Source organism: Thunnus maccoyii, chromosome 17, assembly GCF_910596095.1.
Source record: "Thunnus maccoyii chromosome 17, fThuMac1.1, whole genome shotgun sequence".
NCBI classification, from domain to species: Eukaryota; Metazoa; Chordata; class Actinopteri; order Scombriformes; family Scombridae; genus Thunnus; species Thunnus maccoyii.
The window spans coordinates 24,405,089-24,419,922 of record NC_056549.1 but is presented as its reverse complement, the minus strand read 5'-3'; the positions used below and the strand labels follow the sequence as shown (position 1 = coordinate 24,419,922).

The 14,834-nt window shown below is 39.1% G+C and overlaps 1 protein-coding gene across 2 annotated transcripts in view; it reads right to left on the bottom strand.

Annotated features, from left to right (window-relative positions):
* The window catches only part of LOC121882090 (exostosin-1-like), a 29,343-nt gene that overhangs the window by 6,938 nt on the left and 7,571 nt on the right, over nt 1–14,834 (bottom strand). For both annotated transcript variants that reach the window (XM_042390085.1, XM_042390086.1), the window contains exon 3: nt 3,828–3,984. In XM_042390085.1, coding sequence (XP_042246019.1) covers nt 3,966–3,984 — 19 coding nt within the window. In that variant the 3' untranslated portion in view covers nt 3,828–3,965. The remainder of the gene's footprint in view (nt 1–3,827; nt 3,985–14,834) is intronic.

Sequence of the window (14,834 nt, the reverse complement as noted above, 5' to 3'; positions counted from 1 at the left end):
CATGTCCTTTTATAACACCGTGACTCTGTGCACATCGATCAGACAGCTGTCAGGTTGTTACAGCAGCTCCTGCACTGACATGTTTATAATCTGATCATCTCTCTTAAATAAAAAAGATGTGGACACATAAGATCAATAATCACCTCATATGTCTCATGATGTGATTGGTCGCACTGATGGAACATTCCTATCATAGTTTTCTCGTTGGAGATTATTAATATTTCTGAATGAGCAGGATTGTGGTTCACCTGCAGACTGCAAACTAAATGTAGTTTGAAAGTGAGTATTTAAATAGGCTACATATAGTCTGAACGCGTTTTAACAGCATTTCAGTGACTGTGTGTACTTGCATTCGTTGAAACGTAGTCACTGAATGCTGTTGAGCCAAGATCCAAATGCACATCTAAACATTTACTCTCGGTTTGAACCTCGCTGCCTTTTCATCTGCACATCACCAAACTCATTATTACTGGCACAGTCTGTGAGCTCACAATGAGCTTACAATGTCTCTATGTGACATATCTATTATCTGTTTTATCTCTCTGTATCTTTTTAATCTTCAACTATATTTTTCATCTTCAATTGCCGCCCCCTGTGTTTTGTCCCCGTCAGATTAAAGCTGAATAAATATACGTATGTAAAATTTAATGTAGGCTGTAGCCTAATTCAGATTCCACCACTTTATCATCCATTAAGGAAATTCATGTCTGGTAAATGATGAATTAATGGTCTGCGCTGATTAAAAGTTTATTGTGTTTTCTTATTGACACTTTTCCCCTCTCTGACTCAGACTCTATCACTGCTGCTGTGTTTTTTGAAGATAAAACATACCCATTAAAGGTTCTATATGTAGAATTGTGAAGAAATTTACATGTATTAATCATTTTTTATTGCCAATGAGTGAACGGGTAGGAATGTAACGTAAAATAATGAGACCTTCCTCGACTTTCTCAGTTGTCTGTAACAGCCTGTGGACTGACTTCTATGTAAAGGCCCCGGGTCGGATTTTCTGCAAAAATCCAAACAAAAAAGTGACATTTTTGCGCGCTCCAGAGTGCCTTGCCTCTTTCCCGCTAACATCAACAAACAACCAGCATAACGACACGACAACACAACAAAAACAGCGCTTTCTGACTTGAAACACCCTGCAGATATTAGCTCTCCAGCTAATGAGACAGCTAGCTGCCTCCGTCAACCAATACACATTTCATAACAAAACACCCCCACGATGACAAGTTACCCACTGCCGAGCACACACAGCTAAAACATTATTTCCTCAACAAAGGAGCAGAAAACGAGCTCCAGAGCGATAGCAGAACTCAACTAACCCCTTTTGTTTTTCCTGTTGGTAGTCCAAAGGTCGTAATAAGCACACATTTCACAACAAAACTGCAGCATGTTGCTCCTCATCCACAGCTCATTGCTGCCTGGACACAGATCACTGAGCCTACTGGTGTTTAGTAAACATGGTTGGTAAAAAAAAGTTGGCGGTTTGCGAGTCGGGTCTGGGCTGGGTGGTTAATTAACGCATATTTGTGCAAGTTGTGTGGTGCAGATTGGCTCTCACCAGCCAGCGGCCACAGCACAGCAGGAGTCTGTGTGTGTGTGTTTGTGTGTGAGTGAGTGTGCACATACACACAGCAGGGCTGGCTGATTGACTGGGAGTGAGAGATGCTTTGCTGAAATACAGTGCAAAACACAACAGAAAAAGACATCACCTGCAGTAGTCCAGCACCAGGATGTTGACTACAGTATATTTAACGGCCAGAGATGTAATTAATGAGAAGGAATTTTTGATTATTACATGCAGAACCTTTAATGTTTCTACCACCACTGGATTAGTATGGAGGCTCAGCCTTTTATTTACCTGTTGCCATGGTGAATCATAGAATCAGAGCTCCATTGATGGTAGCTTTTCTTTTTTCAGTTTGCTAAACCTGCTTTCTAGAATAAGTCAAGGCATAAAACTCATGTGAATGATGTGAAAGTTGAATGACAGAAGATCAGACAACTCTTGAATTAAATTACTGTTAGTTTTAGGTGGCACAGAGGGTGCACACAGGGCAGGGGTAGTGACATTACCCTTTAGAAGTTGCACCTCAAAGCAGAGTAGACATAAATCTGCATTTGAAACAGTTTTTAAAAGCGGTGGCTAAGCGACCTAGTCCTTGGGAAATTTAAGAAGCTGCAGTGGGGAGGACAGAGATCACCAAGTGAGATGTGATCACCAACGGTAAGCCAGATCTCAGTTACAAATAACCAACTGACAAGGTTAAAAGTTTAAAATGAAGGTCTTGTTTGATAGACACTGAGCATTTATTAGGGCAGATTTGACTGGTGGGGAGTCCGGTATTTGCTGTGCAGCCCGCTTCAACAATATTAACAGTTTATGAGAGTGGACAGAGATTTGCAGCATTTACTCATTCAAAATACTTGTGTTAATGGGGAGAGAGCGAGGTGTCCAGTTAGGGTAATGGTGTCTGTTGATAGCAGACAGGAACAGGAAGAGGTCGAACGACAGTGTGATCATTCCACAGGGGGAAGCTGGTGTGAGCGAAGGGTGCAAAAGTCTTTGTTGCGGGAATCGGGGAGGAAAAGAGTTCAGGTAGGCACATGTGTGATGTAAATAGTAAATGACATGTGGAGGACAGAACAGCATGTTGCTGCAAATTAGCAGCAGGCGTGCTATTACCTAGCATGTTCAGGTGAAGACCATCTCTTCTATACAGAGAGGAGCTTCCCACAGATGTCAGGGAACTGCTTCAGGCTCTAGTTTTGCAGAATGTACAAATGTAGACTGCAGTCATTCTGCGAAGCTTGTCTAACAAATAAGAATATCAGACAGTGTTTAGTACTCTTTAAAAACATGACGTAGATTAGTTTTAAAAGTTACTACTTCTTCAAAGTTGCAAGAAATTAATGAGGCAGTGTTCAAATCTATGTCTTATGTTAGACTGAGTGTGATTAGTGACAGAACAACAAACACTGGACTTGGCTGAGCTTAAAATCATGTAATAATCAGGTCTTGTCATTTTTATAGCCTACTAAATTAAATGTCGTTAACTTGTAGACAAACATTCTGCAGGTTTCTTGTCAACAGATTGATGTTGTCACTTCTGCAAAACTTAATGAGCTTTTCTGTGGTGTCAGAACAACATTCTTACCTGCTGACACCAAGGCTTTTAATAGCTCACTCTAAATACAACACAGAAAAGGCTTTAGTGATCAATTCACTGAGGGTTTCAGGTCCCAAAGTCATACAACCACTATGGAAAAAGTGAGTGGTGTAAGTTTTACCTATCACCCTCAAAATACAGATGTACTTTACTAACTGTCATATTACCTTGTATCATATATGATGTGCTGGCAGACTGTCACTGACACAGCATTCAGTCTGGTTCAAGTTGCTAACTGAAAATAATAACATGCTGTCACTAACATACAGATCTGTCCAGCCTCTTGATAATGTGGTTGTTCCCTGCTGACCCTCATGTTACCTCACATAAGCTACATCAGTTTAAAGAAACAGGCTAGATGCTAGAGGCTAGTTAGCAAACTCCAACAAAAAACAACACAGATGAGATCACGCACATCCATTGTAACATGAGCAAACAGAATATCTTATAAATGACTATAGTGTTTACTTATGGTTGAAGTTGTCTCAGGGGAAACACTGTAAAACAGTTAGCAAACAGTTTTGCTAACGTTAGCCTGTGCTAGCAGTCTGTAGCAAAATATTACAAGTTGTCTGGTTGCAGCGATGTGGTGCTGAAGAGTGAACAGTCACTCATTTACCAAGATGGAAAGTCATGGAAACATAGGTGTACCTGTGTCTGCTTGTTGTTAAAGCAGTGGGGAACCATACAGTGACTTTTGCAGCTGCATTGCATCCTGCCTTGTTGTTTTGGTGGCTCAGCTGTGGAAGCCTCCTTAATAGTCCATGTTGGCAGCAGAAGTGAAGAGCATCAGCCTGACAGCGTGAGCCTGAGCTCAGGGTGAAGAAAACCTAGAGTTACTGACAAATCGCCACACACATTTGCAGTTCTCTGCCAAGGCAGAAATGTAGCAAAAATCATGTGTAAAAAGACAGCAAATTGAGAGGCATATCTGAGCTTTTGGAGCAAAATACTTAGACTTTTCCACAGCAAAAGTGTAATAAAAATCAACATTATTTGTCTGCACATTCACAGATCTGTGTGCACATTTACAGATCTGCCTACACATTCCCAAATCTCTATACACTTGCAAATCTGAATAGAGATTTGGGGATTCTTTTACACATTTACAAATCTGATTACGCACACGAATTCTGAGTACACATTTGCATATTCCTGTGAACATTCACAAATCTCAATACACATTTAGAGATTCTTTTACACATTTACAAATCTGATTACGCACACAGATTGAGATACAGAGCAGTTACACAATTCTCCATGCAAATTTGCAAATAATTTAGCTACAATAATACCCCCATAGAGATTGATGCAATTTTCAATAAACATTTATCATTCTAAGAGTGTCTGTTGTACCAAGTAAAATAGATTTTACATCCAAAACAAGATGCTCCCTAATATTCCTCATTACCATTTAATTTATTAGGGATTTAAAATCTTATATTATTAAAAAAAAAAAAACCTGAAATCTGAGTGAGATATGGTGACTTTTTTCTATCAAAATAGTCAATAATTATCAAAACTAGTGGAATGATTTGTGTAGTTCTGCCTCGTTCCTTGAATTCTTTGAAACAAATAAATCATAACTTGGACAAAGTGGAATTGTTTGATTCCACAAAAATAACACTGAAAGACTGAATAATGATGATGTGATTTTTTTATTGATCCTTGTGAGGAATTATAATGTTGTCCTCTACAGGGATGTCAGAAACTCTGGAGCTGGTAGCTGTTAAGTGTCTGGCTCAAGGACACTTCAGCACAGCACAGTTGGGGGATTCTTTTTTACTGGAGGCGATGTTTTCAGAGCTCCACTCTTAGAAAAGTAGAATAGATGTAGCTGCTAAAACAAATTAATTGCAAAGAGACTCTCAGCTCTCACTGGTTTCGCCTGCAGGAGTGTGTGTGTGTGTGTGTGTGTGTGTGTGTGTGTGTGTGTGTGTGTGTGTGTGTGTGTGTGTGTGTGTGTGTGTGTGTGCTCGTTCTTTGAGTTTGTCTAGTTACAGTATTTAACAAAACTGAGTACACCCCTGGTCAATATCACTAAAATGTTAAGTAATTACAAATTCTGTCCATTTAATACAATTTTATTTGTTTTTAGACAAAACCCAAGAAGAATTAAGCCAATTAATTAAAAAAACAGAATGTCTGACCAATTAAAACATAATGAAAGGTCCATATTTAAGAATTAACTGCAACAAAAGTCAGCACATCCTTCATTAGTGAGACTCCATTCTTTTATTTTTTAATATTTTGTATGCCTAGCTTTATTTTTGATGACATATTGGATCCTCCTGGACATGGATGATACCAGTCTAGAATAAATCAGTGGAGAGATGCACTCATTTTTCACTGACGATTCTTTTCAGCTGCTATATGCTGGAGGGGTTTTGTTGCTCCACTTTCCGCTTTAAAATACTCTAGAGGTGTTCTATTGGACTCAGGTCAGGGGACATACATGGCCAGGTCATAGTTTTCACTTTTTACTTGTTTTAAAAACTCTTGTGTGATTTTTGCAGTGTGTTTGGAATCATTGTTATGTTGGGAAATTCCTCTCCTGCCAAGTTCCTTGTGACTGGGAGTCATCTTTTCATTCAGTATCTGGGCAAACAAACTTGCATTCATAGTGCCATCTATAAATGTCATCTCGCCCACACCTTTTGCACTCATGCAGCCCCATATCAGCACACTCCCACGTTTCCCATGTTTCTATGTTTCATGGTCAGCACTATGCCGTCACTGTTGTAGTCCTGGCCAGGTCCACACCAAACATGCTGGACCCCATCTGATCCAAACTAATTTGTTTTGGTTTCATCTCACCAAAGAATATGCTGCCAGTATTCATCAGGCTTCTTTTCATGTTCTTTGGCAAAATTTTGTGCCGTTTTGTGAGCAATGGTTTTCATATTGGATGCCATCCGTTGAGGTTGACTTCACGCACTGTCCTTCACACTGTCTGAGCAGTCATTGAAACACCATTTCTCATAGATGATCAGTTTCATTTTTATGAAACCTTTATTCTATTTGTGAAAAAACAAAAAAGGGCGATTTCACTGATCTTGTTGCTAGAAATCCATGGCACGATTCCACATCTCTTCATTTCATCGATTATGGTCATGTAGAACTCCTCTTTCTCAAACAAAGGGAGAAAAGTTATTTTTACTTTTTGAAATACAATCACACAATATCTTTATAGAGGAAATTTTCTAATCTGTCTAATGTAGTTTAAATGGGGAAAGAGCAGTGAAATCTTTTTCAGTTTTCAGAAATAGAATCAGCCACTAGATATCATTTATGTTTCCCTTTGTTCTCTCAGGCAACTGTCTGTCTTCAACAAACAGCCAATCAAAGGTCATGGTCAGTACTCAAAGTGACCAATCAAAGGAGGGTCAAGAAATACTCCCTTGGTGAGGATGGTTTTCCACTCACGGATACCATTCTGTGTGCTTGTATCACATGCACACGCCTGGTTTTTATGTATGCAGGGTTTGAGGCTAATTAAACACCATACATGTGGAGTCTTGTTGCATTAGTCACAACCCAGGCCAAAATTGAGAAAGTTGTGGTGTTCACGGGTTCTTTTATAACCTTGTTCAGGCAATTAGTCTTAACTGGAAGTCACAGGTGTACTCACTTTTGTTGCATTGCGGTTGTACTTTGAGGCCTGTAATTTCAATTTAGTCTATCTAACCTGTTTGTTTTTAGTTATAAATAAGATCAAATATCCTGCACTCCACCCTAAAAATACTAGAATTATTGTTAGATGATACAATGTTGAATCATTGAACATTTAAGTGATATTGCACTGGGATGTACTCAGTTTTGTTATATACTGTATTTCTTCCAGGCCTTGTTGTGAGATCTTCTATTAAAGCACATCAAAAGTCAGTGTCCTCTTTCCTTGTTGGTGCTTATCTCCCTCCTTCCCCATCCTCCCCTCTTCACCTTGCTCTCTCTCATTCTCCTCCTCATCTTCTCCTCCTTCTCTTATAAACTGTCCTATTCTCTCTTTCATTCCCTTATCTGTCCTTACTTTTCTCATTCTACCTTTTTTCCTCCTCTCTCCCTCCTTCACCTGTCGAGCTAAACTAAACCGTGGAAAAGGTTTTACGGCTGTCTCAGTGCGTCTTTGATGCAAGTCATGATGAAGAGCACAATGAGGGATAATACCGATGTCTGCCAGTTTCAGAGAGAGAGAGAGACAGACAAATGCAGGACTGAATTTCAACATACTGTGTTAGTGTGTAGTAGGGTTGACCAGTGAGGGATGTCTGAATAGTGAATATATCAAATACTGCATTAACTACTAGTATATCTATCACCATTTTTTTTTCGTTAAAGATTTTTTTTGTGTAGTTTCTCCTTGTCTGATTTGACAATCCAAAGATGAAGGGTGTTGTATCTGTTGTTCACACTGAAGCAAATTTGTGATTTTTGGCTATATAGACTAAATTAACTTGACTTGACAATTTGTATTTGGTATTTGGCAATTGGGAGCAAACATCAAACATGAACTTGAAACCTTAAAGATCCCGTCCAGACATGTTGTAAGACATACAAAATGTACACTACAAGGGTCTTGAGGGTCGAAACACAACATTTCATAAAACATGACAACATTTCACAAAACGGAAAAGGTAGGGACAACAATTCTTGACTGTGAATGGACAGAACCCAAGTCAATCAAGATGTGTCTTTGATAGCCTTCTATAGGAAGTAAACTCCCACGGATGCAGTGACTGGTGAATATATAGTGGGGTGCTACTGAGCCTTTGTCTTCATTGAAAAAGATATCAAGAGGACCTGCCTGTAGACAAGGTGATGTACACCAGGGGTTCCCAAACCCTGGTCTGCAGACCAGAACATTTAGTACCAGACCACAAGGTAACCATGTGATTCGGAAAAAAAGCTGGATAATAATTATATAAGCTTGCAGGCTATTATAGGCTATTTTGGGGGTAAATACCTTCAAATTTGGTGCAGTCTGTGCTGCATTTTCCTCATCACTCCCTGTCATGCCATTGCCAACCTCTCTCTCTTTTTTCTCTGGTGCGCGTTGTCTCACTATCTCTCTGCATCAAGGTGTATTGGCCCAGGCCGGCCAAGAGATAGCAAGACAACGCTCACCAGATTGAGGGAGAGAGAGGTTGGCAATGGCATCACAGGGAGTGATGAGGAAAATGCAGCACAGACTGTGCCAAGTTCAAGGTATTTATCCCCAAAATATCCTATAATAGCCTGCAAACTTATACAATTATTATCCAGCTTTTTTACTGAATCACATGGTTCCCTCACAGTCCAGTACCAAATGTTCTGGTATTCAGACTGGGGTCTGGGAACCCCTGGTTTACATCAACTTGTTGGCAGCCAGGTTCTCTTGGTAGCTTTTCCGTCACAGCTGGCCAATGAACACTGTAATAAAACAGCTTATAAAAACTTATCAGGAAATATGAATAACAATTACAACAATTACATACTCTATGTTCTGATGGAAAATATAAATCCTGACAAACAATATCCATCTTTTATTGCCTCATTATTTAGACCAGTGGGAGTTTTTGAGCTGTTGTGTACAGATATTATTCTTTATAGGATCTTTAAGAGTTTCTATGTAAAGCCTTTCTTTCCACCTGAAACACCAGCAGATATCTCAGCCAGCAGAAGACAGCAGCTGAAATCATCAATACATTGAAGGTTTCTGCCAAGGCTGGTTGGAGCGAAAAAAGAAGTTTTATTGATCAGGTTTGACTTGACCACTGCAGCCAATGAGCAGATGAATAGAGGTTAATGGTCCTTCTTGGTGTGTGAAAGCCAAACATAGATTGGCATTTAGCACAACGAGGCCTTGGCATTTATTTTAGCTGACCCTCTGTCAGTCTTAGCAGGAAAAAGCAGTTAATGTATCAAAGGCCAAGCAGTCATTGTGAATGTCACAAACTGGAACAATGTAATCTTGAATAGTTGTCAGATTGATTGAATTAATGTTTTGTCTCTGCTCTGAAAATATCACTGAATAAATGGAAATAAATCCCGAGATACTGTATCTAAGAATTGCTGAATACTTACATCTCTTGTACATCTGCTTAAATCACTTATATAGGGACAAAGTTAACTTTGATCCACAAAATAATATTATGTGGTCAGTGCAAAGAATTTTAGGTGTAGTTCACCAAACTGGCTGCTTAGTGAGAAGAGTAGGAACCAACTGCTTGTGGCTAATTATTTTATGTTTTCATTTTTCAAATAAATCTGTGAATTTATTTGGATTTAAACTAGTTGGATTAAAAAATGAGCAGGTCAAAAATCCAGGTGGAAATCATCTTTAAAAATTGGATTTTAAATATACTATTTGAAGTGCACATTCTGAACTATTTAAAAAAAAAATTAAAATAAATGGAAAAAATATATATGTATTTTTTACTTACATCACTTTTTCTTATGTATTTTTCATGTGGGAGAACTGGAGATAATCTTCAGTTGCATTTTCTTGTTATTTAAAAAAACAGATTATTATTTTTTTTAAAAAACATTATTTGAAAGAAACTCTTCTGTTTCTTTCTTCTCCACAGTACCGCTTGAATTATGTATTTTTTAGTAACATAATGAGAAAATGTTTTTAATGAAAGCAATGAATGCAAAATGTTAGTAGTGAACCCATCAGGTGCCCTTTTCTTGAACTCTGCTTGATCTCTGCTCTCCATTCTCCAAAAAACAACCCTTACATTTTGAATCACTTCTCCCCAAGAAATGATAAGCACTCACTTCTCATCACAGCCATTTGACAGTTGTAACAACACACTGTCTGGAAAAACATGTGATGCTCTGCAGTCTGTCTGCAGTAGGATGCCATTTTCTGCATCTGGATGAAGTGTTACCGGCTTTCTCTCTCAATCCTGCATCACTTGCTTTCCCTGTGTACCCAGAAAATGAGCCACTCACAGGTTTTTTCTCTCCTCCTCCTCAGCCGTCTCATTTCCGCCTCTCTGCCCACCCCACTCCAATTTCTCCGTTGTCGTTTGCACTTTCTTTCTCTCTCCTTCTCTTTCTCTCTATCCATTTGCTAGCCAAGAGCTGACAATCAGTTGAGTCGAAGTAAAGGTGTGCGGGTCGCTGCAGGATGTTTGCCATCCATCCTCACCGAGAGAGACAGAGAGGACGGAATTAGAGAGGCGGTAAAATAGTGGAAACACTGTGTGGCAAGAAGGATTGCAGTGTGAATCCATCACGTTTCACACACCGCTCTGTAGTCCCCACAAGAAGGAGGAAGAAGTTTATCAGAGAGAAACAAGGAAGTGTTGTTCCTGTATGACTTTTCATTTGCTGCATGCTGAGGTGCACATTTGAGAGAAATGGTCTAGGAAGCAGAGAGATGGCGATTTTCTTTATTGCAGGGTTTCTCAAACATTTCCAGCCATGCATTACAGTAGATGTATCCATCTTTTTCTTTTTTGTACTCCCAAACACCCATATAGGACAATTTTAGTTGTTGCTGATTGAATAGTGTTTGTATTGCAACACCCTTGCGCAGCTCAGAGACGTCTCCTCTGCTCTATCTTTCACTGTCATCGTAAAGTAAAACATGCTTCCATTTCTGACTGGGGGAAACTTTTGGACTGGTACTTTTTGTAATGTAGGAGGACCTAAAAAGGAACTCTTTATAAAGCATTTCTAGGTTGTAACTAGTGGCTGTATTAATGGTTAATAAATCACTTACTCATTCTTTATAGGTCAGTAAGAAGCCATTAATAAGAGCAACTTTTGGGTTGCCAGGTTCTGGAAACTCTCTTTGACTGTTTAACGAGCTGCAACTATCACATCTTGAGGCTGTATGCTGAAGTGCCTCAAAGTGCCATGATGTTGGCTCCAATCCCTGACTCCCATTCAAAAAGCATCAGCTTCTCTCTAGAAATACTAAGTCAATCATTTTTTTCAACAAGGCACTATGATCTCAGTCGCTAAATTCAGGGCCTCTAATAAGTGTGCTGGTGGTCATTTTGGAAATTATTGCTCCGTTAATAAGATTTGAAAACTTATAGTAGCTTTGATGTCTGCCGTGTGAGCGTTGATTGACAACTGTGATTGACAGTTTGCTCACTTGCTGCTCTCCCCGGCTCCGGGACTCACACTAGTCAGACTATTGTTGCAGTATTTCAGTAAGTTTAATGTTACTTGATTATGATACCTGCCCTGTTCGCACAATTTAGATAAAGTAATTAACGTTAGCCCAAATATGCATGACTTGGTGTTCCCAGTAAAGCTGAAATGATAGTTTCCACGTCCACAAGGGTCCGCTAGGGTCAGTTTGACTTAAATTTCGTCATCAGAGCGCATAGGCTCTGTGGGCACATCCGCGTACCAGCAATTTGTTGTGTCCTGTGTGACCTATCCGCACCAGTCCGCGCGGACACAACGCTGTGTTCCTGTAGACGGCGGTCTACTGCGCATGTGTGGAACACGTCCTCCACACGGACCCCAGAAGGTAGTATAAACACATCAACTATCCGTCCATTGTGTCCACAGCTGTCTGTGTGCACGTCCGCTCAGGAGTATAAATGAAGCTTAAGTTAGTGTCCACTTCGGTCCGAGGTAGTGAGGCATGTTTCCAGAGTGTGAAAGGCAACACCCCACACTCCTTATTTGGAAGGTCCCGGCTCCAAACGGAAAAGATTTGGTGACGATCATAAGCTGCAACTCTGGGCTTCAAACCAGTGAGTCACACCTCACTGTCCATCATACCATCCATGCTGTTTGACCACTTATTTCTAGAGAAGGGTTGCAGACAACCTGAACCAAAATCCAACTTTTACAAAATGATTATGACATTTTACCATTATGTCAATAAACAAAAGCGCAGTTGTTTCACTCTTTCAGAGTTTCATTCAAACAGCACTCTGTACCGCTGTTTCATCTGAAGTTGATGAGGCTTCAGTAGAAGGCCTAGTAGTGTAACTTACCCTGTTCATGTTGTTGAATGTTGTATTGTCAGTGATGATGTGAGGTGGTGCAAACCAAAGAGTAAACCTGAATCCTATTTATAGTGTTCAAGCTCTGATTTCTGTTATGGGTGCAGGTGATTGATAATTGAATGTGGTATTTCAATAGCAGTGTTTAACAAACAAAACACAGTCTTTTAGTTCTGAATGATGTGTCTAATGTAGATTAACTGCGTCTAGTTATTGGCAAAAAGTGTTTTTTAGAATTTCAAACTTAGTGCAAAGCAGAAAATGTGCTTATGGTTTAGTATACCTGGTCAATAGAAAGGCTACATGAGTTAGTGGTTTCAAGAATTGTGCCACAATTGCCAGTTTTTGTGTCTTCCAATTGCAAAAAAACTGTAAACCTTTCTTAAAATAAAGATTTTGATTTTTATCATTTATACCATCATGAATAACAGCCATACTGTTGTAGTATCAGCATGTGTTAGTGTTTTATGTATTGTCCCAATTTATTTGATAGCAGTATTGATTACTGGAAAGTTTATTGATATTTTAACTTTGGATCAGATTTTAACAGGATCCACTTTTGCTCTGGATCTTACTCTGGTACAGGAAATAGAAACTAGCCTCAATTTCTTTGATCACTGGGAGTTGATCAAAGTGGAGGAACTTGCAGAAGAACTGGCTGCTGTGATTAAAGCGACATGGTGTTTCATGTGATGTAATAAGATGCAGTGAAGCAACATGGACAACTCATTTGGAGACCAATTTGTGACTTTTAGGAACAAAATCATTGAGTCCTCACTATGACTTTTTTCAGGTTCACTACAGTTGCATTCACTATGAGTTTAACTCCATGCAATGTCATCAGAAGTGTGTGTTTGTGTGTGTGACAGGCATTAGACAAACACACATCAGATTTCTGGATTTTTGAGTACAACTGTAAAATGAATCATTTTGTAAATCATCTGTGAGTTCCCATTAGCCTGAAATGCGCGCACACACACACGCACACACACACACACACACACACACACTACACATACTACACTACACAGTGACAGCCAACCGGCTACCCACAGGACCACAGCTGACATTTTAAATTAATACAGTCAGACCCTTTTCTCCCGTCATACATGCTGAATTTTGCAGCTGCCAAACATTCACAGATGTGACAGCAGCTGTGTTTCCATCTGAGTATTTTTATGCACACTGGGACACATCAGAATAGATGCTGAACAGAAACAGCACATTAATACTAATTCATTCAGTCAATTTCTTTACTTGTTTATCATGAAACAATTGATGATGGAGACACACTGGTTGAATGATGACTGGATGATGAATAACATGAATAAAAATAGCTGTCTATTTTGATCTTTCATAAATGTTGAATGCCTTCATGGTTGTGTAGCCACTAGTTGGTGCATTAACATTTTGTCAACTGAAGCTTTTGTGAAAGTTAAATAAGATCTTTTCTCTCATGAACATCTGTCACACACTCACAAACACTTGCAAATGTATACATCATCACCATATCTGATCAATCCACATCCTATGAATCATTCACTTGTTGAATGCTGAATATATTTATGATTTTGTTTTTCAGGCATTTGGATGGGCAGAAAAACAACATTCTCTCCTTATGTCACCAGAAAACTTAATTCAGGCATCATTACATTTCTTTAAAACATATTTACTGTACAATCTAGTGGGATATAAACATAATTTCTCAGAGACAAGGTTGTAAAATTATATTAACAAAAGGTCAATTCTATTGGAAATCAATACTAATATATGCCAGCTTGGCTAGCTAGGTTTCTCTTTCCAAAACTTAACAGCATGATGGATCTTCCAACATGTTAAAAGTGACAGCTTTAAATGTGATATGTGGACTTGAAAAGTATTTTTAAAAACCCAACGTTCATAGGAATGTGTATCCTAATCTACTCTGCAGTTCTAGGAAGGTTTTTTTAGCCTCATTAAAGTCATTGTTTTGGTTTTTTGAAACAGTTACTGTCCGGTCTGAACTCACAGACTAACTGTATGCGAGCAAATGGCAAGGTTAGCAACCAGCTAGTAGAGAAAAGTGAAACATCTGCTAAAAGGCATCCATATTTCTCTCAGGATAAACAGAGCTAAAAGCAGAATGATTATTGGGCTTAAATTCATTACAAATCCATAAACACAACTCCAAATGAAGGTTGATGTTACGTCATGTTTCCTGGATGTTTAGTTGCTTGCTAATACATTAGCTAAAGTTATAAAGTGGGGCTTTAAGATCCTACAAATCAACAAACCCAACACAGTAGTAAGTAGCTTATCAGTTGCTATCTTAGATGAACATTTTTTTCCAAATGAGCAAAAAGTAAATATCCTATCCCTCCTATGGCATGAAAAGGCATCTGTCAGCACTGCAGGACCTGTAAGTAAAGTTGAAGCAGGGAAGTAAAGAATGAAGAAATAGAAAAGAAAGTGTAAAATTAACTTGAAGGTCCTATGGAAACATAAAAAGAGAGGAGGTCGATGAATAGAGGGGAAAAGATGAAGAGAGATGTTTATGGATTTACTGTACTGTCAGCAGGACACCTCCCACCACATTTGACCATCTTCTACACTCCTCTTTCTTCTCTCCTCCTCTCTTCTGACCATGAAAGCTATCATGAAAGACGTGACAGCGATCTGAATTAAGCATTTCATCTGCCGCTCTGTAAATTGAGCCCTC